The 25,238-nt window shown below is 40.8% G+C and overlaps 1 protein-coding gene across 5 annotated transcripts in view; it reads right to left on the minus strand.

Moving 5' to 3' along the window:
• The window catches only part of TPP2 (tripeptidyl peptidase 2), a 59,080-nt gene continuing 33,842 nt past the window's right edge, over positions 1-25,238 (minus strand). For 3 of the 5 annotated variants that reach the window (XM_032496703.1, XM_032496700.1, XM_032496705.1), the window contains 17 exons: positions 24,965-25,122; positions 24,586-24,662; positions 24,359-24,465; positions 22,544-22,698; positions 21,822-21,938; positions 21,478-21,578; positions 20,758-20,854; positions 19,786-19,923; positions 18,727-18,971; positions 18,391-18,469; positions 16,521-16,559; positions 11,294-11,445; positions 8,917-9,013; positions 7,804-7,934; positions 5,442-5,649; positions 2,913-3,032; positions 1-1,207 (listed from right to left, as the gene is read on the minus strand). In XM_032496703.1, the coding sequence (XP_032352594.1) occupies positions 1,118-1,207; positions 2,913-3,032; positions 5,442-5,649; positions 7,804-7,934; positions 8,917-9,013; positions 11,294-11,445; positions 16,521-16,559; positions 18,391-18,469; positions 18,727-18,971; positions 19,786-19,923; positions 20,758-20,854; positions 21,478-21,578; positions 21,822-21,938; positions 22,544-22,698; positions 24,359-24,465; positions 24,586-24,662; positions 24,965-25,122 (2,111 nt within the window). In that variant the 3' untranslated portion in view covers positions 1-1,117. Of the gene's footprint in view, positions 1,208-2,912; positions 3,033-5,441; positions 5,650-7,792; positions 7,935-8,916; positions 9,014-11,293; positions 11,446-16,520; positions 16,560-18,390; positions 18,470-18,726; positions 18,972-19,785; positions 19,924-20,757; positions 20,855-21,477; positions 21,579-21,821; positions 21,939-22,543; positions 22,699-24,358; positions 24,466-24,585; positions 24,663-24,964; positions 25,123-25,238 lie in introns of those variants that run through there. The other 2 variants (XM_032496702.1, XM_032496704.1) reach the window with 2 other exon arrangements.

Raw genomic sequence — 25,238 nt, forward strand, 5'->3', positions numbered from 1 at the left:
TGTGAGTAGAGGCCTTTTAATACCGTCTATGTACGTCTGTTTATTTGATGGAGGAAGGATGAGGGAAGCAAGTGCAGCAGCCAGAAAGATAAAAAGTCAAACATACACTAAAGCACATAAGAATTGGAAATATAGTCAAATAATCATAAGCCTGTAAGAAACATTATAAATTACTTCATGTTGAATTTTTTGTCTATGGATTTAATATATTATTTCTGTTCCAACCCCAAATCATTTATGAAAAATTAAGACCAACTTTAAGAAGCTTCAATATTCACTTTTATTATTTATAAAAAAATTAAAGTTCAGAGTGCATATGGTGTCCTGCAATCTTGGTTTTGCACATTTATTCACGTGTTTACATTATTTCAACTTTAATAAACATACCGTATGTGTATCTTTACAATACCTGATCCAGATTCAAGCTGTCTGGCACTTATACATGTACTGTTAGTTCATTTTGATGCTCTGTACGTCACGAGGATGTTAAAAAATGATTGGCCTGAAATGACTCCAAGATGAAGACTGATTGAAGCATAAGCTCCAGCATTTGCCACGCGTTTATTTGTGCCGGGTTTATTTCTTTCCCTTAATTGAATGTGAACCATTTGCCAAAAAAAACCAAAAAACAAAAAAACCCCAAAAAACCTGGAAATGAAGTTCTGTTACTTTTTAGTCCAATAAATAATTTTAGCTACGCTTAATGTAGCTTTTTTTAAGGCCTTCATACAATTGAAAAAAATTAAAGTCGAGCATGTTAAAACCCTGTTCATTTATAAAATAAAAAATAGAATTTTATAGGTCTGCAGTTAAAAGTTACTGTTCAAAATCTCATGCATATAACAGCTGCAACCCAACTGGAAGCCCTTGGTGCTGGCAGTCAGGGCACAGCTCGCCACCAGTACGGTGAGGCGTTGCGAAAACACCATGATGTCAGAGGTCTAGGTTTACATGTACCAAGCCACACGCCAGCAAATTCTCTGATAAATACACATCATTTTAATAATCAATATTTGATAGCAGATGAAAACATGCATTAGACTAAAAATGCCACAAATTTGGTTTTATATCCATTCACTATAAAACTTTTTTAAAATCTGAAGTCTTGGTTCCGATTTTAGAATACACAATAATCAGGAGGATACATGATGGGGAGCCAGTTTTCAGTAAAAGATGCACAGTGAGTCCATCCAAGTAGCTTCATCAGCTATAATAAAACACACACAAATATGAAAGAACAGGTTTTTCAAGCTCAGTATTTAGGGTAAGTTCTGTATTAAATATTCAGTAATAAAGAAGTAGTTGCACATAGAACTTTCCTTCCATCCAACCCAACATCAACCCACCCACCGACCTTCCTTCCTGCCAACCAATCTTCCTGACCACTGACTAACCAACTCTCCTACCAACCAGCCTACCCTGGAGATTATCATCGCCCCTGCCCACTTCGCCTGCTTTCCTTCCTCTCCGTCTCCCTTTGTTCCTACCGACTTGACTTAACCTGCTCCTTCCTTTCCTGCCAACCTAGTTTCCTTTCATTCGTGTTTCCTGAGCGCCTACTGTAGGCAAACTCTGTTCTCAGCACTAGGAAAACAGCACTGAACACGCTCACTTCCCATTTTCAGGAAACTCACACTCTAGTCAGGAAAGCCAAATAGTAAATAAGCTAATGCAGAGATGAATAAATAAGTAAATAATTAAGAAATATATCAGGGACAGAGTAAAAATGAAACTTGCTGTGACACAGACTGGGAAGAGAGATGGTCAAGAAAGGGCTCTCTGAGGAGGGGACAGTGAAGCTGGAATCCGGATGACAAGCAGCCTACTCTGCAGAAATCTGGGCAGGGGCTTCCCCAGTGGCTGGAGTAGGGGGTCCTCCGGGGGCAGGGGCGTTGGCCGTGCGCCAAGCGGAGAGGAGGCTGGCGTGGCAGCGGCAGGGTGCGTGTGTGCAAGTGGGACGTGAACGTGGCTGAGGTAGGAGCCAGATCACACCTTCTAGGCCACGGGGAGGGATCTGGATGTGGCTCGAATGTGACGGAGCTTCACCAGCAGGAGCCTAAAGCCATTTTTTTTGGGCTGCTGTGTGGGAACAGACCTCAGGGGAGCAGAGTGGTGGGAAGATACGGCATGAAGCACCCCTGATGTGAGCATCTGGGTGGACCACTGGCTTCACAAACAGAAGAGCTCACGGTTTATGGTCTATGTGATGAGAAGACATTAACAACCAGTTCCAGAAAGAGCTCTCTCAAAGACCTGAAGAAGCTAATTTAAAACATCTTACAATTTGAACTGACTGGGGAAGATACACAGGAAAGGTCTAAGAGTAAAGATTACCTGTAGCCCTACCCCAACCTCCATACGTCTTTCAGGTAAAATCAATTATGCACGTACAAAGGCCAGGCTAAGACAATTTCTGCGGAATTCAGTAAATTTTTACACTTGACATTTAATTTGTGCAGAGCTCAACCATAGAACTTCCTTGCATATAACACTATACATGGTAAAATAACAAATGACCTATCATTTCAAATGAAGAATAAAATCAAATATAAACTCTTAAAAGTTCACCCATTTTTAGAACTGAGCCAACATGTGTTTAGAAGGAATTATTCATTTCCTTCATAAGGGAAATCTGTCTTCTAACTCTACAAAACTTGTAATGCATTTTGCCTATGTTGAAAACACGTGAGGCTAAATATAGGTTTTCTGGACAGGTGTAAAAAATGTTTCAAAAATTTATAAATAGCTTATTGACTATCTCTCACGGATTTATTCACATTACGTTAATTAGACCAATAACCAGTCATGCTGAAGTTGGTACTGCTGTATCACTACCCTAAGGCTCTCTGGCTGTCCTGTCACTATACGATATTGAAATGACACTCAACAGTGACAATTTAAATATCACTTACTTGAATACAATTTTTCCAGTTTTCTTTTGTTGGTTTTTCTTCCACAAGTTTAGTTGCAAATTTAAGGCCTCTCCCATACATTTTATTTACTAATGCATGCTTGTATGCAAATGTCAAAACCTACAATGTAAAACAAGATACAGCTTACCTACAAAATATTTACCTTTTAAGGCATATTGCATTCATAATGAAAGAATCAAGGTTTTAACAGAAGTGTAACTTTTCAAATAAACATGTTACAGCAAGTAAATTTTAAAAACTTGAAAAAAGAACAATTAATGTCTTTAAAAAAGCTGGGTGTTCCACAGAACAAATAATTTATTCAGGGCAAGAAGATTATGATGATAAATCACTAGCTGCTGGAATCCACACCAAAACACCTCTTTATGTAAAAGAAAGCCAACGTAACTGATTATAAAAATGCAAACTAGGATAGAAATACAAAACTAGAGAGCCACCATAAATTACCAAAGTTGCAAAAGAGGACAGAAATAAAAAAATAAAGTATCAAATTATATACACATGTTATTACTTTCATCTGCTTCCTTTTGTATGAGTCTGGGTCCTTTAATTATTGATCTGTCAGGTACACTTATAATCATTTATTTGTATTTTTAGTCTGCACTTTAGGACGTGGAGAACATCCTCAGAGAAAGGAATCCTGTCACATTTGTTTGTGTTCTAGAGCCAAGCACAGTGTTTAACAGTTGTTGCTACTGTTAATGGAGAGCAGCTTCTTGTCTTGTGGCAGAAAGAATTCAGAGATGAGACACAGAGGACAGGAAAGGAAAGTGAGGATTTATTAAGGATGTTTTCAAGGGGAGAGCGGGCAGACTCAGGCGAGTGCTGCCCTGAGTTTCCTTGGCAAGCCCGCTAGACAGGGTGTAAAAAATGAATGCGCGGAATATTCATTGGAGAGGGAAGGGTTTGGGGTCGTATTCCCTGATTTCCACCCCAGCTCCACCTTCCCGAGGGGCAGAGGGATATTTGTCCTGATTTAGTCTTGATCGGAAGTGTCACAGCGTCGGTGCATGATGGGCACTTCTAATCTGCAAGGCTAATTTTATTGTAATGAGGGCATAATGAGCAAAAGTTCATATTCGGACGCTAGAGATTCCCACCTTTTCCGACCTTTCTTTGCCTCCAGGACATCTGTCACCCCCAAATATGTGATTTCCTATCAGCCGGGAGGTTCCTGCTTTTCTCCGCCTGCCCAAGGACCCCCGTTGTTCACAAGATGTGTGGTTTCCATGCCCCTCTCTCTCCCCTCACATCTGCCTGCTCTAACACTACAGACGTGGTAAACAGCAGGTGATGAACTGCATGCCCTCTAATACAGCAGAACTGTGGCAAGAATAAAATTATTTATAGCAACTTTACTGTGATGCTCATCAAATGCTTATTGCCTCGCTGTTGGACCGGGTTCTGACTCAGCCTCCTCCAGCAGCAAAGCAGCAGGCACCGTGTGTGGCACGTGGCGGACATGCGATAGCTGTTAGTACCAACAGCCAATACTGCTGATGTCCATTCACGTGCTCAATACACTGTCATAAAAGCCTGTGGCAGGTAGTGTCACTAGCCCGCACCAGAATCCAGTCCCCAGCCTAAGGTCACACGGATAAACGTGGCTGAGGCAGGACTGAAGTCCCAGGGGTCTGATTTCAGATCCAAATCCTTAACCTCTGGTGCAGGTCCCTTCAGTTTCTGGAGCATAACTGAGTTCCTTCTACAAAAGCACTATTGCACTGTGGTGGAAAACTCTCAAGCTGACAGGAAGAATCTCCTCCTACTTTCAGGGGTTTTTACTAAGAATTACCATAGTTTACCCTGAAAACAAGCATCTGTCTACTAAAAAAAAAAAAACCAACAGTTTGAGCTGGGTGAGCAGAACTGCACTGATTTCATATTTTCCCGTGTGTCCAGAAGAAAGGAAGACTGCCAAAGCCTGTGCTTACATAATCTCTACTGTAAGAATCACAGGAGGGAGCTAAAGGGGACTTAAAATGTTTTTATAATCAACATTCAAAAAGTTCATCACATTAATGTTACTTTTTCTATAAACTGGGTTTTAAAAACTATCAATTGCAAATCAAGATGATAATTATTTAGAAGCTGAAGAGTTTTGAGAAAATTAACATCTAAATTACCTGCAGTGCCCCACCTCCATCCCCGACAAACCAGCCCACAGCCAGATGTGGGCAGGCAAAAAGACAGCTTCTAGACGCTTCTTAATTTCAGCTTATACGTAAATGGCTTAACAGGAGACCACTACATAGACTCTACTTAGCCAAGCTAGCGTGGCTAAGCGGCCACCCTACAGACAGATAACACAACAGTGAAGTGGTTTTCAAGCCAGGAAGACAGAGCTAATAAACACAGCGTCTTCCCCAGGGCCCAGCTCAGCCTCTCTGTTTACCCTCTTCCCCTCTGCCCATCAGCCAGAATACCCAACAGCAGGCAGCGGCCACAAGACAGGCCTGCGAAGGACCCCCCCCAGAACTGGGCCAGAACAAGACGCACAAATGGTACCTTATTGTCATAAAGGTCAGTCCATTTTGTCGTTTCCCAAAAAGTCTCTGCCAGAGAATCTAGAGCACTTTCTCCCTCGTCCTCTCTTCCCTCTGCATCACTGGACACGGCCCCGTCCAGCTCCTGGGCCTGGAGAAGATGGTCGGCCAGGGCGCAGCCCTTCCTACAAAGGGCGTCTACGAGCGTCGACTTCTGTTTGTCCATGTCACTGTACACCAAACCAAAGCACAGTCCACAGTGAGTTACATTTCTTTAAGAGCACAGCTTATCCGAAATTAAACTCATGCATTCTTCGCCTGAGATTCACAACGCAGAGACTCCGTGTAGCCGTGTACGGGCATCTGTGCGGCACATCAAATGAGCCGTGGTGACACACAGACCGAACGAGCCAGGGTTGCTGTACTTGGTTAAACAGCCTGCCATAAACCACACAGGAAAGGCTGTTCCATTCTAAATCCTGTCGGCTAAGTCATTCTCAGAACAGTACCTTCTAAGTGTTTAGATCTCTTATGAATACCAATCATTACATATTTGTCTCTGTGGAGTCACAAACTTTCATGTATAAATACATGATAAATAAAATCAGCCAACAAATACAATGCTTATTCTGAAAATGTCAGCAACTGTTTTAGCATTTTAACATATTAACTCACTTATACACAAAATAACTCTATGAGTAAGAGACCATCAATTACCCCTATTTTGCAAAGGAGGAAACTGAGGCACAAAGAGATAAGGCAGTTTGTTCAAGGTCCTATAGTTAGACAGCAGTACATCCAGGATTCTAGGCTCAGCGCTGGCCCCAGAATCTCTGGTCTTAATCGCCTTGGTCCCCAGCCTTGCTCCAGGGCAGGCATCTTTGTTTTCTGATGTATTCCATGTGCTCAGAAATATGCCTGGCACAGAACACACTCAATAAATCACTGCTGAGTGTAATACAGTAACAACCTACACTCCAGGAACAGTGTTGTCTAGAATGCTTGCTTACTTGAGGCATCATGTCCAACCTCTGTCAGATATGCATGAGGATGAGGATTAAAAGTGCTGAGAAAATGACCATGAGGCCCTCAGACACGGGAAGAACAAATTGTCTCGCACTAACAATGACTCTGAAGGACCCTGAGTGACACGTGCCACGTGTAAAATCCTCTGGGACTCTACAGTCAACACCAATTAGACACTGACGCCAAAAGGCAATTAAAATGAGAACAAAAAACAAAAAACAACCAAAACAACCCAACAACTTGCTATGACCTAAATTACCCACCTTAACACACCTGCAACGTAGATGAGATTAGGCCTAAAAGACGCCTAAGAGTTTATCCGCAGAGTTTTGAAGCTTAAAAGAGCCAACTTCCATTCTGTTTTGGTGGAAATGTTTCTGGGGCTGCTCCGTCGCTTTGGACTTACGCACAGACGGATGGATGGGTCTGGGGCTGCTCTACAGCTTTTCACTGACTGAGGCCCCCGTCACCCCCCACCTCTTAGATGCCCGGCAGCACCTGGAAGGTCTTGGCAGTACTTCATTTATGCTTCACAGTGACCCCAGGAGCCAGACAAATCTCTGTCCCCATTTTGTGAGGGAGAACTGGGGCCCTGGAACAGAACTGAACAGGCAAGGTGAGCCTGGCACATTCCATCATCCGTGGCCGTCCTGACTGACTGGTCCCAGGGAAGGGCCGAAGGATGCAGAATCCAGAGGCCGCACTGGGGGGGGACAAGTGTGCTGGACCACCAGTCCTAGATTAAATTGCCTGTGAGACTCCTATTTCACCATTCTCCGCTCCGATGACCTAAATCCCACATATCTGGAATATTCCTGCCCTACCCTCTTCTACCTTAGAATCGATCTGCTCAGGTTAGATACCAGTTAATCCACGAGGCTTTCTCCTCTTAAAGGAAAGTCTGCTCTCCTTTCCATAGGCTTCCACAATTTAAAATCCTTGTTAGAACTCTTAATCACATTCTACCTAGAAATCTCACCTTCTGCATTAGAGTATATGTTTTCTAAGAGTTGAGAGTGTCTTGTCCATTTTTTTTTACATCATTCTCAGTAAAGCTCCATATAGTTTTTCTCAAACACCCCCAAATCAAATTTCATTGGTCCTGATCAAGGTCACTCAAATCTCTCCACCACGACCACATTCTCCACCACATGGTGGAGACAGCAAATGACTTTTCTTTTGCTTAGTCTTAAATGACTGGAGAAAATGATTACAAAATACCTAAGGATGGAGTAACCAAAAATTGGTAACTCCAATTATAAGGATATAACAAATACCAGAAAAGAAGGGTATTTTCAATAATTAAAAAAAGTAACTAAGAAATGAGATGCAAGAAAGATTATTTACTGGTTAGGTACTTTTTTATAGTAGCTGCATCAGGTCTGGGGTCGGTCTTCATTGCAATATAAACTGCTAGGGCCGTCTGATCTATATGAGAAATAACAGCATTTGCAGCTTCAACGATTTCATTAAGTCTTTTCATTCGTTCCTGGGGAGGAAAAAAAAAGACATAAGAAAAAACTGGACATATCAATGAGAACCCTAACGCATTTCACTTAGGCCGTCTGGACCAGGGGAACTACCGCCCCCGCAGCGGGGAGGGCAGGTGGTCTGCGAGCCCCGGGGCTCTGCGCCAGTCTCCCACTGCGATCACTGTGATCGTCAGCGTCTCTGGAAAACCTGAGCTCAGATGGGAAAATACCCGACGTTCCCCACTGGCGCTAAACAGAGTAAACAAATACAAGCTTCACAGAAACATCAAGTGTTCTCCACAAAGGCAGCTCTTTTTCTGAGTATCTTAAGAAAAGAGTTTTGAGACATGATCAGCCACGTGACCTCAGTCCCACACATGAAAACAGAAGTAAAAAAAAGCAGAGCTGATCAAATAGATTCTTTCTAATGTGTTACTGAAATCACAAAGATGAGCATACACAGGAATAAAACCAAGAGTCTGTCCAGACACCAGGGTGTTCGTGGTGTTTCTCTCAATGCCTTCGAGTTCACTCTCGACCCTCGATAACTTTTAACTGATTATGGTTTCTACTGCCATGATTATCAGTGAGAGCTGGTCCATGTGAAGACAGCTGGGAATCACAGCCAACTCTTAAAAATCAGAAACAAAGTTAACAAAGTTAACGCAAAGGTGCTTAGATTTCCAGCAGGCCAGTACCACTGCCTTCCGCTCCTGGCTCTTTAGGTTAAGGTCAGAAAAATAATCCTTAGGGTGTCGTATCTACTCCTCCTCCCACCAGCCAAACGTGTAAGCGAGAATCCTCAACTCAACTCATAGTAATGGCCAAGTCCTGCAGTCAGCATAATGAAAAGTGCTCAACAGAACATTAGATTTGAGGAAATATGTTTTTAGTCGGCAAGAAGAGAAGACATGTAAGGTTGCACCTTTAGTCAAAATGCAAACCTTATCTAATACTGCAAACAAAATAAGACACTCATGAAAAACGAACAGGCCTAACCTTTTCAGCATCCAACTGATGAAGTCGTGCAACGTACAGAGGAAGATAATTAGGATATGTTTCTTTCAGTTCATTATAAATGTCACTAGAATCCAGCCTAGGTATATGAGAAGAGAGAAACATTCATTATTTCATTTCTTTTAGAAAGAAAATAATTTCTGTCTCTCCTATTACTTAGCATTGTTTCAAAGTTCCAGTCAATAACCTAAGGCATTAATCTGAAATATAATTATTGACAAAGATTGCATTTATTTGCAGGTAGTATAAATCTGCTTACCTAGAAAACAGAAAAAAACAAACTGAAAATTATTTCAATTATGAGTCCAACAAGATAGTCAGATAAAAATCCGTATCAGCAGCTTTGCTACGTACCAGTTATAACTAGATTTATAAAAAGTGGAGAAAAACATTTGAAGACAGAAAGATGAAAAGACCTAGAAATGTCTCAGATCTACAAAGAAGGAACAGTTACACTTTTTTGAAAAATCTGAAGTTTTGAATGAGTGCAGAGACGGATGTTCCACATTCCCAGCTGGGGAAGCTGCGTGCACCGTGAGCTCTTCCTGGTCATGAGGAGGGCGGAGTGGCAGCTCCAGGCGGCCTTGGTTTGCCTTGCCTGGCAAGAGACCACATAGGGATGGGGGTCGGGCCTCGTGTCCCCAGCAGTGCCCACCCCAGCAGACCCTCTGCCCTAGCAGGGGCTGAGCAGGGGAGAGCCCCCACCTCTTGGCCAATTCTGCCCAGGAAGGTGGGAGCCTTGGGAGGGGGCACCTGTGGTCCTGGCAGCAGCCTGTCCAGAGGAAGGGGAGGTCTGCAAACTGAGTGGGAGTGGGCAGAAGACTGTGACCTTGCCTCAAACACCAGAGGCTTCATTTTCTTAAGGAAATGTCTGCAGACATTCCTAATAGATGTTTCTTCATCTGCTGTATGCCCTTAGGATCATTTCCAGAGGTTTAAAAAGGTTTTTTTTCAAAAGGGTTTTCACCAGTTTTCTGGGCAGCAGGTTCATGGGACTCCTCACATTTCATGACAGAAGCAATGTCCACATTTCACTTTTAAAGTTTACACTGTATCTGCAAATGTTGATGATGCTCTACAATCAGCCAGGAAGACAGCCTAGTTTTAAGTGGAAAGAAAGGTAGGTCTAAATGTGACTGATGCTATGAGGGTTTAGTCCTTGGGAGTTATTTTCACAATATGATGATGTCTCTTCTCTTCAAGACCTGACTGTAAGGACGGGTACACATCCAGTGAATGAGGACTCCCAAAGAAAATCTGTGCTAAAAAAATACTGCAAAACACAAACGGAAAAAGCAATCGAACTGCCTGCATAGAATAAATTTCCACTATGCAAAAAGCAGGCTAAAGTCAAAGAATAAGCCGGGGGAAGAATCTGTGACACGTACAGAATAAAGATTAAAATAAGATTTTACAAAAGCATTAGTATCTTTTATGTTAAAAAGTTAAAAGAGAAATCTGATGTCTCAATAGAAAAATAGGTAAGAACATATTCAGTTGATAGAAGCCAAAGAATGAAATGAAAATATTAAAAAAAAAAGCTCAAATTTAATAATAACCAAAGAAATGCAATTTAAGACTGCAACAATGGCCTTTTATTCTTGCACCCTTTGGTAGCAAGACTTTATTTTTAATTACATGGCTCACTGTTGGCAAAGGTACAGGGAGTGAAAGGCTCTGTTGTGTTCCACTGGATGGACTGTAAATTGCTCATTTGCTCTAGAAAGCAATCTGGCAAAATATATCAAGATGATTTTTTAAATTAGTATTTTTGATTCAATAATTACATCTTTAAGATGCTATCTGATGGAAAAGTTAAAAAAAATACTGTATGTATCAAAATGCCCATCACAGCATTAGAGAGAAAAGCTAAAAATGTATGTGTCAAATGGAGTATTTAAATAGGTTATATTTCATCCATAGAATCACCACATAGTCATTAAAAATGGTGTGTTAAAGGACTAGCAAATGACACAGGAAATGCTCATAATCAAATAGTAACTGGAAAACCAGGACACAGTATCACTCACTCGCTACACATACAAATATACAGACAAACAATAATAGGACAATGATTATCTTTGGAGAGGGGGCAAAAAGTGATTTTTAATTTCTTCTTTGTATCTTCCAATAAAATTCTCTTCCAAAAGCAAATCAGAATAAGGATTAAAATAAAATTCAAAAAATTCTTATCACAAAAGGGAATGAAGAAATAAGTACAATTACAAGAAAATTTAAAAGCACTTGTAATCCTACTAGCCACTGTTAACATTTCTGACACAGCCAGCGCATATACGCACAATACTGTTATAACTGGGAAAATAAAAGTAAACAGGATTAAAATCCATTAAAAACTTACTTTGTCATCCATTGAATTTTAAGATCTCGTAATGCTTCAGTAAACTCTTCTTTTAAATCTTTCTCTTTTTCTGAATCTTTTTCTTTGTCTTTGCTACCATTCTTAGTTTTTGTTGGTGGAGAGATTAGGTAGTAATGAACGGGGATTACATCCTGTGAAAAATGAATGTGGAGAGAGTCTTAAATTAACATGTTTAATTTTACTTACTTCAAAATCTTCAACAGTCGAATATCACCTGACATGGGCCACACTTGAATTGTACTACACTGAATCTCAGATTCTAAGGGCCACGACACAGTTGAAACTCCAGTAAACTGCAAAGTAATTTCCCCCCAAACTTTAAAACTAATGCCTCTAAATATCTCCTTTAAAATATAAGGAAATAAGAATAAACTTTTCTCCGCTTGAGTGTATTTGGTATTCATAGTTTTACTTGACAGACTACAAAAGTTATTGAGCTTTCTATTTCCGAGGAGAGGAAATAAGTTAGAATTAAAAAAAGAGAAGATCCTCTTTTCCAAGTAAATTTAAGGAGAATTTTCTTTCCTCATTCAACAATCAGGACTTACTGAGCCCTTGCGATGCGCAAGGTGATCGCTCCTAAGAGGTGAGGGACAAGGCAGACGAGCCCTTCGCCCTCCGGGGTGATGCATGCTGGCAGGGGAAGAGAGCCAGCAAGCAGGTAAGGACATAAATGACTTCAGGTAACGACAAGTGATATGAAGAAAACAGAAAACGGGGTGGAGTGTGACTGGTGGGTTAGGTGGGGGACCCCGTGCAAAGGGGTCACGGAAACACTCTAAGAAGGGGACGTCCGGTCTAACGGGGCCTCAAGGACCTAAACGAATGAACTGCGTGCAATGAACCCGAAGGACCAAAACGAGGAGCGGAAGGATCTGAAGGGCCGAGGGGAGCAGTGCAAACCCTGAGCCGCTGCGCGGCAGGCAGAGGTGTTCGTGCGGGGAAACCCGCAGCGGCAGCGGGGCAAGCGCGGCTGGCCGAGCGCGGTACCAACCGACCGACCGACCGACCGACCGACAGACCAGATTGTATCCTAAGCGCAACGGAAAGAGCTGTATGCCAGGCAGTGACTGGGTTAAAGATTTCTGCTTTTTGCTTAGTAACTCTGGACCCTGTATGGTTACAGATTTTGGGTTGTTTTTAATGACTCTTGATACTATTTGGAGAGTGGATGATGGAGGGCCAAGTGGGAAAAGAGCCAGACGCGTCAGGAAGGGTCAGGAAGCCAGCCTCGGCGCCCGGGCTCTGCCGGGAGCTGCCGACCAGACCGCAGGAAGAAGGGAAGGAAGAAATGCACCTGAGGCGGCCCGGGACGGTAGGAGCAGCCGTGCTTGCTGACAGTGTTTAAGACGAGGAGGGGAAGGACTCCAAGGGTGGGGGAGGGGAGAGCCAGCCCGGGGATGGTCCAGGGCCTGCCGCGCGCGGGAGGCCCCGGCGGCAGCAGCCCCGGGGGGAAAGGCAGCAGGGGCAGGCAGAGCGGCCGCAGGTGGTGTCCGTGGAGAGGGGAGTGAGCGTCCAAGCTGACTGCGCAGGGCGGCCGGTCACCGGCTGCATGGGGGGCGGGGTGAAGGCCAGCAAGAGGGGACGCCGAGGGAATCGGAAGGAACCGAGTATAGATGGCTCTTCCGAGCAGTTTTGCTTTGAAGAGAGCAAGTGTAATGGCATCTATTTTATTAGCAGTAAGTCTCTATGTACGAAAAGTAATGCACTATCTGGGAAAAGAACTCACTTGTTATACTTGCTAGATCGTTTCCGACACAATAACTGGGTGTCCTTAATTTAATCATTATTAAGTTGATTTCTCAAATTTTGTCTTTAGGTTTATATTAAAAATGCTGCTAAATTATTTTATTTATTTTAATTTACAGTTTCTAAAACTGGGACAAATTACGCTACTAAGATTTTTAAGGCTCTACTCACAGTAATTTCTGAAAAAACTTTTCAAGAGTCAAAAAAAGAGTATGACCCCACCTTCCCCAAAATAGGATTTCGAGGTGTAATTACTACATAAGTATGTCCATGTTAACAATTTTCAAAATCAAACCTTATTTGGGGATATAACTAAATAGTAAAATGAGTTCTAATATAAAACAGTAACTATTATTTCAGTACGACTCATTTCAAGCAGAGAATAGCACTGGTGGGTAAGAAGCACAGAAATCCATTTTTGGCCATTTCGGCGCCGCTCCCTCAGAGGTCGGGGAGCTACAGCCTGCAAGCGAACGTCTTCTATGAAGCGTGAGCCTGGGAAAAGGAAGCAGGCTTTGCTGGGCAGCTCCTTCAGGTCCCTGCCACCCACCCTTCTCTCCTTGAGCTTCACTCCCCAAGGTGGGCACCGCCCTGGGCATAAGCCACTTAAAGTGTCTGCAACATCTGGGTTGATCATTTACCACCAAGTTCTTAGGGAAAAAGATCACTTCAGTGTCACCTGTTTGGCAGAGACAACATACCTAAGAATTAAAGGTATAAAAAGGCTCCAGTGTTGACTCTCTGTTAATAGAGTCCTACTCCCTTTGTGATCATGCCTATTTCCCACCCTGCATGCTGGGATGCTCAAGGGCAGGTGCCACGGAGGAGGACACTGGGCAGTCTCTGTGCAGCCTAACCTAATGTGCGTCTACCCTGGTTTCCCCTCCTCCTCGCCTGATTAGGGAGGGGGACAAACTTCAGGGGGGGAAGTCTCTGTTGTGAGGCAATTCCTCCTCTGACGCTCAGGGGTAAGGTGTTTGCTAAGACGTTTTAGTAAAAAGAGCAAATAGAATTTAAAATGAACGATCCATTAAACCTAAATCAGAACTCTCACAAAGATCTACAGAGAGAAACCACATACAATAGCAACCGTAAACTGTCAACAAAAGAACAGAAGAGACAGGGAGTTTACGAGGAATCACCTCAGGAGGAAAAAACCCAAGGTTTTATAGTCAGCATTTTACATACTAAATATAGTAAATCAGTAATTATAAATATTATAATCCTACAAAGCATTTCAGGACAAGTACAGTTTTTTATTACTAAAAATTATGAACATGGTTGTTTTAATCCCCAACCAAAAGAAAAATGGAGCTTTTTTTCATTTATTTTATTTCATCATGGTCATCTGTTCTATTTGTTAGTATTTTTACAACTCACTTCTCAACAGCTTAGCATAGGGTCAGTTTAATAGAAATGATCTTGATTATGATTTTAAAAAACAGTCAAGAATATTCAAAGCATAAATATTATATATAAATTCTCTATAGCATACTTTAACAGTAAGCATATTTAAGAGAAAAATTATGCCAGCTATTCAAATTTCAACAGTGTTTGAACTGAACGATATTATTTAGAAAAAGCAAACCTACCTGCCAAACCAATAATTATTCTTTGAGCAATATAACATACCATCAATTAAGTTTTGGTTCAAAAATTATAATACCTTTAGCACTTAAATTATTGAAGACTGTAAATTCAAAATGTTAATACCTCTACACAAACTAAAATAGCTATTTTAAAAGTTAACCATATTTGAATGCTATTTATGATGCTAAAATAACTAGATTCTTTCATATGACAATGAACTTAAAAAAGGGTAACAATGTATTTTCAAGTCAAAAGTTACTGAAACCCAGAGGATAAATCCACTGAGGATTATGTGCGAAAGCTAGTCATTTTGTTCAGGCAATAAATTATATATGGATGTGTGTGTGTGTAAGTATGTATACATCAGTGTGACTATAAGATTATAATAATGATTATTTTTAAGTAAGAGCTTCACGTGCACTTGCACTGAAGACACGGGAGAATTGGGAAGAGAAGACTGGAGAAGCCCAGCTCTCTAACACAAAGCTTCGTAACCATCTAGAATAACGTTCCTATTCATGCGAGAGTCTCCTATCTTACAAAACCTCATCCAAACAAAATTCACCGAAACTCCCGACACATCAACCGCCATCTATGGCAGGAAGGAACACCCCGGCTTTGCCGTTGTGACGTGCACCTCCCTTCCCGTGGGCTCCTGGGATGCCTGCTCCTCACTCTACAGCAGTGGCTTTCAAGCTACTTTTACAATGACTCAAAGACAATCTATACAGAAAATGAAATTAGTTTTATGAGTTTGATGAACTAACATTTTGTTTTATTCTGTTTTTGTTTTAACGCTGGTTATGTTTCATTAAATAAATATACATGACCTTCAAATGAGTCAAGATGCTCAGTTGAGAAATACTGGTCTACACAGAAGCAGCTATTTCTGTATCTGGGAAGACAATTCCCAGCGGTGTATTTTGTTTGAACAGTGTTTACCATTACATAATAATATAGAATTTCAGAAGTAATTTTAATAAAGACATTATATCTATGACAAAATGGTGATCCCGTTTCACACCATGATGAATTAAGAAACAGTTATCTTTTGTTTATATCTTAAAACACTAATAGTTCACACAGGAACACCTGCAGTGCTTCCTGACTGAGCGAGAGACATCACTTCGATGCTGAGTGTCAGCGGGTCCTCACCAGGAGGCTCAATGAATATGTATCCCTTTCTCTACAGTAGACTTGAAGGAGAATTTTTCAAATTAAATTCAGCTCTAGCAGTCAATCAGAGATTGTCTGATAAGCTGCAGGGAAGTTGAGCAGATCACTTACTAGTTATGGTCTTAAAATCTGCTCATGCTCTTGGTGTAAGCTTAACCTTGGTCAACAGTCCTCACTTGTGCTGTGGCTATGTCCATGGCTCTGTTTGTCCCTGCCCTTCCAGAACTAAGAAGCTGCAAGAGCAGGAAATAAACTTCACTTTAAATATTTTAATAATATTTTATTAATCAAATCATCTGATTTCAGAAATTTTTAATTTTAAAATAACTCTTTTGTCCTACATAGCTGAAAAAAAAATCACATTCATCTCTCTATAGGATTTTAGATATGCAAAATTTCAAATATAATTACTTGGTCATGTCTATAGTAAAAAATGAATAGCATTAAAATTTTCTCTATACACACATACACCAGAGGTCTTCAAGCAGTTCATGGTAGAATAAAAATACTTTAAGAAAGCAGTTATGTCAACACCAATAAGCTAAAAGCACTACACTGCAAAACTGAAAGAAAGGAAACTAAGGGATAGGTATTTTTTTTAAAAAGGTTTATAATAGTGAGAGAAAAAGAAGTTTAACTAATAAGCAAAGAAGGCTTTAAAACATCTTTTTAAAGAACTGACAATCAGTACCTTTTTAAATTTTCCTTGTCGTTTTGCTGCAGACTGCCCCTGGGAGTTAGAACGACATTCTGTAAGAAAAGGTGCGTAATCTACACAGGATGGAGTTACCACCTCTGTCTAATTCTCTTCCAGTTTCCGTTTCACCTGCATGTGTCACAGTACTTAGAAGGGTCAGGTCAATGATCAAAATGGCAGGCTTCTAAAGAAAGCCATACTGCCACTTTCATTTTCTTAACAAAAATGCACTCAAATACCTAATTCCTAAGGGTAAATGTTTCTTAACTTTTTATTTCAAAAATTTGTAGAGCAAAATTTATTAGTTATCAGAACAGTTTTGAAAACATTAAATTTAGCTGATGGTCCACAGAGTCAGATTTTCAAGGACGTCACAACAATCACATGCCCGTGCACTCTTAGAAAACGCCCTGGGTAACTAAGTAAAATGGAAAGTCACCTTCCCGACTGCCAAAACCGTGAGAAACACAAAACCACTGAGGTAAGGTTAAATGAACAATGTGCTGGGAATTATAGTTAATCCTACAGCTTTAGTTTTCACTCTCTCTCAAGGAAACCTACTCTGCCAAGTAGTAACTATGGTTAATTCCAAGATTATAATGTAATTTTACACCTGCCTCTGAAAGAATGCAGCTGGAAAGTAGTAAGTGTCTCTGAAATGCTAAAAGCATACTTCTGAGAACAACGCTCTTCCGTCTCACTCATCACAAGGCCGTGGACACTTGGGAAGAGTTACCTGGATGAGAAGCCTCATTGCTGAAGCCCCAGTGATACTTCCCACAGCGGAAAATGCAATCTACTTAAAAGGACCACTAGGACTTCTGAGATCCATGCATCTATCAATTCCAACGTCAGTAACTACTGATTCACTTCACATTACACTTAAGTAATTGTAAATTATACTGAAGTCATTTAGATAAATTGTATGGACTAAAATGAGACTCAAGAAATGTCACGGCAAACAACTTCTTCAGCGTAAAAGTCCTAAATGATGATGCTTCTATGAGAGCGAATAAACAATCCTCGGTTCAGTAGTGGTAAGAAATGCGTATCCTTGTTAAGATGGCTGAGACCTATTCATTTTGATAATAGCATTTACAGATTCCAGAACTAGGTGGCAGTCTGCTTTCTAAGAACTAATGCTAAAGAGAAATGCAAAACTGTAAGAACAACAACTTTTACTGGCATTGAGCTAAAATGACACTATGACAAAGGGTGACAGATCTATATAAACACTCTTCTCACAGTAAATTTGTAATAAAAACAGATGAAAAAACTAAAACAGGTACTATCAAATTATAACATTTATTGCTAAAATATAACAACCAGAAACATGTTTTTAACAAAAAGCACAATTTTGAAACTGTAAAACACAACACCAGAAGTATCTTACAATTAACTACACGATCACACAAAATTCCAATAAGAAAAAGATCTGCACAAGTGAAAAATACTGTTTTCCAGTAATTTTTAGACGTAACCTAAGAAGATCTGATTTATTCCTATGCCCACACTATTACATTGGTTAAAATTCTATGAATTCTTTAATTTTAAACATCCCTTTCACTTAAGCCAAGTTTGATTTGGATCTACAAGGTTTCACAGGAAGTTCAAGTATATTAGCTGTGTAAGTTAGCACAGTTTCAAGGCCCAAGTATTTAGGCTTGGGAAAAGGAATACAAAATATATAAAAATACAACCAAATATTAGCTGACCTTCATTAGTAACTTGGGAAAAAGCCATTAATTTTTTTTTCCCAGGGAGATCTCTTTCACCCATTGTGACATGTGGAGTTAATTTCCATTTCTAAAGAAATGAAAATTTTGGAATAGGTAATTTCAGTGTAAAAAAAGCAAATACTTACAGCTTTCTTTCCAAGTTCAGTCTTTGACAACGTTAAGGATCCTGCAAGGTAGCATCCAGGTCCTGCCCCTTTAGGTATTCTAATAAGAAGATTCAACAGAGGAGAAAAGGAACAAACGAGAAAGTTTCACAAGGATAATTATGGGGAAGAACAACAAAACAACCGCATTCTGAAATAATTCCCACAGCCAAGATTTCAAAAATCAAAGGGAGAAACAACCTTAATCTAAGATGGTAAATGACAACATACCATAAACTTAGCCTAATATAATAAACCAGCACTTCAAGAGGACAGAGTCCAGGACAGACACTGAGTGTAAACGATGTTCCCACTTACTTGTCATCGGGTAAGGAAGTAACAAAGAACGGCTGGTTGTATTTGGGTGGTAACGTCAAGTTACTGGATTTCTTCTTTCCTAGAAGTGCAAGGCTATGGTTTTCATGAATGTCTAAGCTCAAGGTATTAGACAACCTATGAGAAACAATAAATGGAAGATCTTTAAGACGTTCCAAATCACTGATTTGCTCATGACGAATCTGTAGCCGAATTGTATAATCTCCTTTCTCCAGTTTCAAAGAATACTGAAAAAGAAAAACAACATTTGGGAAAAATAAAGTTTAGCCATGTAAATGAAGATGGCAGTACGGGGATAAACAGTAAGAAATACCACTTACAGTACGCGAGGAATAGGGCCACTCACAGATACACAAAGCCCCGACTGTGCAGGCGAGCAAGCAGGACCAGGGACGTCAAGCAACCTGTCCCAGGTCACATACAGAGAAGAGGACAAGGGAGCGGAAGACAGCTCTGGCTCCCAGGCCCTCGTCTGCCCACCCTACAGGCTCCTCCGAGACTCTCAGCTAAATCAGTATCTGCTCAAGACTGAGAAAGGCCACGATTTTCTAGTTTCACTTCAACACAACAGTGCCAGGCACACTGCTTGGTAATGAAGTGCTCACTACCCAACAGTCCAAGAGGACATGTATTTCAAAGTTCTAATAAACTGAAGGCACTTGGCACTTTACCCAACTCAGTCCAGGGATCATTTCAAGGTGCTCACATATCCCAGATGATTTGCGTTCAACCTTCAGATGGGGGCAAGCATGGGCCAGGAAGGAGAAATTCTAAAAATAAAAAGCCCTGTGGGCCAGCGTCTGCGAGCGAGTGTCCCCCGGGCCCCCCTCTACCCCAAAGCCTGATTCAGGCGGACTGCATGGCTGAGAAGTTGTCAGTCTGCTCTGCCAGACAGCTGAGCTGCCAGCTGTGTGGCAAAGCACTAGATGCAAGGCCACAGCGGGGCTGAAAGACCACAAATGCTTCCCTAACGAGGCTCCGGGACTCATCGGTTCAGGAAGCAGCTTCTGTGAATTCTAAAAATCCCTGCCGACCTCGTACCTGATGAGGATAGGCATCACCGGAGCCCATCTGTCTTTTGTTCTGGTCAAATATAATCCACAGCTGGCTGTCAAATTCTGACTCATATAACAGTTCACAAAGCAGTGGGCAGCTTGGAGTTACTTCCCCACTCTTGGGCTATAAAAAAATAAGGATAAATTACTGCACATGGTTTGTATGTTTTCTAATATAGATCTGTAACATTGTTACTGCTGAGACTTTTACATTAAAAGTATTAAAAATATTTTCTTGTGGTAACCAATTTTAATTAATGCAGAACATCCAGGATTCGGGGACTAACAAAAAGGCACTTCTCTTTTACAAGGTTTAAGAGACACAAACCTGGCTATTTGTATTCGTTAATAAGGCGATAAATCAGGACATCTAATTAATTGAAATTTCTTTATAAAATTGAAATCTGACAATTCACTGAAATCAATCATCTCCCCAACATTAAAACCAGGTTCGTGTTACGCTTCAGTAAGAGCCTTGCTAACTCCCACAGATCCTACGTACACTCTTCCATCAGACATTTATGTTCCTCTCAACTGTCTCCACCACTCATTTGACCCAGGAGCTACTCTGACGTCTCACTGAGCCAACATCTGCTTCATGGAGAGCAATCGGGTCGGTCCCCTGCTGTAATCTGGCTTTGACGAGACATGGAACCAGCGGACAGGTAGTATTGGATGGGTGTCTGAGAACAGCTATCAGTGACTACAAAAGGCTCACAGGCCAGGTCACCACTAAATTAAAATCTGTGACTTCAGACCTGAAAGGTGCTTAGATCGTCGTAAAACACAATCTTCCAAAGAATACTGCTAAGCTAACCAGCGTTAGCTACTTGATTCTATGTCAGGTGTAAGTGAGTATACACACACTGAATATACACTGTCCTTCTGGCTTTAATTTTATGATCCATGAAACACACAAGTTCACTGTAAGGGTATACTTCATTATACAAACACTCACTTGGTGAAAGTTATAGGTCAGGATCATCTCATAAAGTTGACGATTATTTGGCAAAACATCTCTTGATCCTAAAGGTTTTGTTTTTGCACTCAGTGGGCTGTAATCAGACAATTGCACAAAACTGAGTTGATTCAAGAGCTGATTTAAACGAGACAAAACCATAAGCAACAAAAGCTGTAACATTTCATGACAAGAGACAAATGAGCATTCCTAAACACTGTCCTTTTCAGTGTATCTTATAATAGTTTAATCACTAACTTACATAACTCTTTATTGACTGAACCTCAGCAATAATTAAAATTCTGTAGTATTACAAAGGTAATCTTTTCATGATGAAAACATTTTCAATTGTTAACTAACAGTTCTGAACATAATCAGATCCCAGCACTGGGCGACAATGCCTAACAGTGCTGAAGGACAGGTTTTGACGGCAGACGTCCCTGCACTCGTCACAGGATGGGTCCCGCCAGGGGCCGCACCACGGGTTCTCCATACGTGTCTTTTAAGGCTGGAAGCTGCTGCCGGGCTGCCTCTCAGAGACCTGCCATAACCTGCCAGACCCTTTGCTGGGCTGGAGGGTCACAGACTGAACTTTCATCTCCAGTATTCACATGACTGAAATAAAAGACCCCCCCTTTCCAAAGAGTGAAGAGACCCCCCCCCCGTGCCCCCAACCACATCAATATCCAACGTTTGCAGCCCTGAAACATTTAACAATACCGTAGTGTCTGGACCCAGCTCTTCAGAGTTATGCAGGGGGCCAGGTCCTCATACTTCAAGGAGGACTGAACATCAAAACGGTTGATTCCCTCTGATGCATGCTACAAAGGACATTTATCAAATTAATTTCTCAAACTTTATTGAAAATAAACTGCATTTTAAAACTATACCTGAACCTAAAATAAATGTGTCAAATGTAAAGTTTATAAACACCCATGGACAAAGACTATTGTTATTTTCAGAAGCACAGGTAATTTCCCCATTAAAATTTAAATCCAATATTGAAATTATTTCACAATAACACAAATAATTGACATTAAAAATGAGGGAGATGTGCAACTTACAATGTTTAACTGAGGAGCAGTGCATACTATCCCATGGAAGGAAATGGTGTAATCAATGTTGACATCACTAAGACTTGCCCACCAACGGGCAATGCAAAACTCAATAGCTTTCCCACCCTGCAAAGAAAAATAAATTATAAATGTGAAAATTCCTTTTTTCATTCTCCTTCAAATTATAAGACCATGTATCTAACTGAAAACACTAGGTGGGAAGTTTAAGAAAGAACGTCAGGACGTTCACCTTCTAGAAGGCAGGCCTAGTCTCCGTTTCTAGCACTACAGACAGGCATGGAGACCTGGCGCGTCCGCGGTAACCTGGCAGAAAGGGGCGGCGGTTTCACCATCAAGCAAATTCACCTCAGGTGCTTACCAACAGGGCATTAATAGAATAACTTAAGTACAAAACATAGAAAAGACTTCCATATGGAAATAATCTACTGTTCGATGAGGAAACCCCTCACCCTGAGAGGCGTCAGAAGCCAGCAGACCAACACTTTTCTTTGACTAATCATTCAAGCGTTAAAAAGAGATTACTATTCACCTCCGACCTGGTCTCTAGTATCCTAATGAGCAGCCGCCTTCCTACATCATTGGCTCTAACAAAATCGTCCCAAGGTGCTCTGAATACAAACCATAAAATCAAATTCAAATACTTAGTCTGAGCCCACACCAAAAACGAAAGGAAACGCTTTTAGGATTTCAGACTGTCCCTTAAAACTTACTAAGACAGGAAAAGCTTCAGTCAGAGTTCCTTTTTCTGGAAGGGAACAAAACTTATAGAATTCATGACTTCGATACGCTCTCTGCTTCACAAGCTGTACGGCGTGAAGAACAAACTTGGCGGACACCTCAGAAGAACAGGAGCACACTGTGACTTCTGCAGAGGGAAGGCGAGAAGCAACATGTCACCCCATCAGATTTAAAATGGACCCAAAATGGTTTTAATAATGCCTACTTTGGGAGATAATATATCAAGAATAAAATAATGTATTCAAATATAATCTGCATATTTCCTTAAAAACAATGAATCAACAGAATGTTAACAAAGATGTGAGAGGAGAAAATTTAGCTGTGGAAAATAAGTGAATAAATCAGAATTAAAGGGCGAACAGCACGAGTCAGCAAGCCGTCCGCAGATGGCCACGCAGTTATCCGAATCAGGTGGTCTCTAAAATCCCCTCCTTCTCTGTTGTTACTAAGTTCAACCTCTCCCCCTGCTTTAGCTAAAAACGAATCAATTCCTGATAAAGAGGATTTTAATTTTAGAAATCTGTATTTGCTATCAGGCCTAAATTCCACTAGGATTCATTTATTCAACTTCAGTGATAACTTTTCCTAATCTCTCCCCCTTGGTTGACTTGTGTCCTGTTTCCTTCTAGAAAGTGTGTTTATCAGAACTACACACGCTTAGCTGTGCTCTAAGGCAGAGCTGGAGGTAAGCCAGGATCCCTGTGAAGAAAGAGCAACAGCTTATCTAATGAATACAAAGAACTAAAGCAAGGCTTCATCCTCTGGCTCCCAAGGTCAAGCAGGCACAGGGCTCCGTGAACCTTATCCATTGCTAAGGATACAAAACCTTGTGTTATGACAATATGCAATATGTCTAGTTATTTGAAATAGGAATCATCTGTAGTTCATTTTCTCCTGCTTTGACTCTATTTTCCCCAGCCTTACTGAGAAACAACTGACAAGTAACATTGTCAAGTTCAAGGCATACATGATGATTCGATGAGTATATATATAGTATGAAACAATTATCACAGTAAGGTTAACACATCCATCCCTTCACACAGGGAGCAATTTCTTTTGGTGGCGAGAACATTTAAGATACACTGTGTCAGCCAATTTCAAGTACCCGACCCAGTATCACTAGCTACAGTCACGACGCTAGACATTAGAGCCCTCGAACTTGCTCATTTTATAACTGAAAGTCTGTGCCTTTGACCAACATCTGCCCAATTTCCTCCATCTCCCACAGTATATTTCTAATCTAAGTCCACTAAATGCTCTGAGCTACTTCTAGTCTGGATCTTATAAATTCTTACATGAAAAAACCAATTACTTTCAAAAGCAGTCTAAACAAACAGGGCATTATAATTCCTGACATTTACCATTAAACAGGTATCATATTCCATACGAACTGACTAGAGCTCTTTATTCGTCAGTACGATTAGTGCACATTTTATCAGAGCCCGACCCTGGACAGTCACGGAGCCTCTGTGAATGGAAGCCCAGAGTCGTACAACGATGCAACTCGGACTCTGATCAGGAACAGAGAAGGCGTTACTCCAAACTGAATTAAAACCATGACTATTACAACATCTGAAGACAGCCTAGATGACTGACATACGAGCCAATGCAAAACAGTACTAGATCTTTAGAAAGTTTTGAACCTCACAGCAAATCCAGGGTGCCAGATACTATGCTATTGTTGAGAGAAAAGTGTATCCCAGGTATATAAACTATGTGGTAACAACCAGCGTATGGATGAGCACATATACAGGTAAGTGGTCAAGACAGACCTTAACTGTACTTACCAGCCCACGTTGCACCCTCAGGAACCTCAATAAAATGCCTTCGTATTTGACCAGGTTTAAAATGTACATCTGTAAAGGCTAGATCATAATGTGATGATTCATTTACTCTGAAAATTAATAAAAATAAATGATTAAATGTGATACTCTCATTAAAAAAAGTTCCATCTCCATGAACAGCCATGAAATAATCACAGGGAACAGCAAGCTGTTGGTAGCTTGGTACTTACTTTGCTGCTATGACTGCGGTGATTGGAACTCTGAACAGAGGACCTGCATTAGGTGATGCTATATCATAGCCACATACCTTGAAAAGAGAAAAAGCTTTAGCATCCACAAATAAACTTTTTTAAAAAGAGAAAATAAAAGAAGAAAAGGTGAATCTATTCACAGAATTAATCTAATATTAAAATTGAAAGGTCCTAAGCACAAGCTGGCATCAACTTTCTGACGTCAGGACACATAATTAACGGCAAACAGACTAATAAGCAAACACATGCAGGACAACCCTGACTTATTCAGACTAGTGGGGAGTGGACTGCCACACAAAGCACTTCCACACATTTTACAGAGTAACAAAAGTCAAAATGAAGATACACCGATAGATACCTCTGTGTAATGCAGTCCTTCTCTTAAGCCCCTGGGGTCCACACGTATGTTTATGTGTCTGCACTGATTCATGAGTTCCAAATGGCTGGGACACTGAACCCAAGATGAATTGGAAGTTAAAGCTAAGTGAAGCTGAAGGGATATTTTCTCAGAGTTTTCTGGCATTAAAAAGACCAAAAAGAAAAGATTAGTATTTTTTCCTTTTCTTCCATTTTAAAATGTTCTATTTTCTCTCAAGAAAACTCAGCAGATGAATTTGCAGTCAGTGAGGGCT

This window comes from Camelus ferus, chromosome 14, assembly GCF_009834535.1.
Source record: "Camelus ferus isolate YT-003-E chromosome 14, BCGSAC_Cfer_1.0, whole genome shotgun sequence".
Lineage (NCBI taxonomy): Eukaryota > Metazoa > Chordata > Mammalia > Artiodactyla > Camelidae > Camelus > Camelus ferus.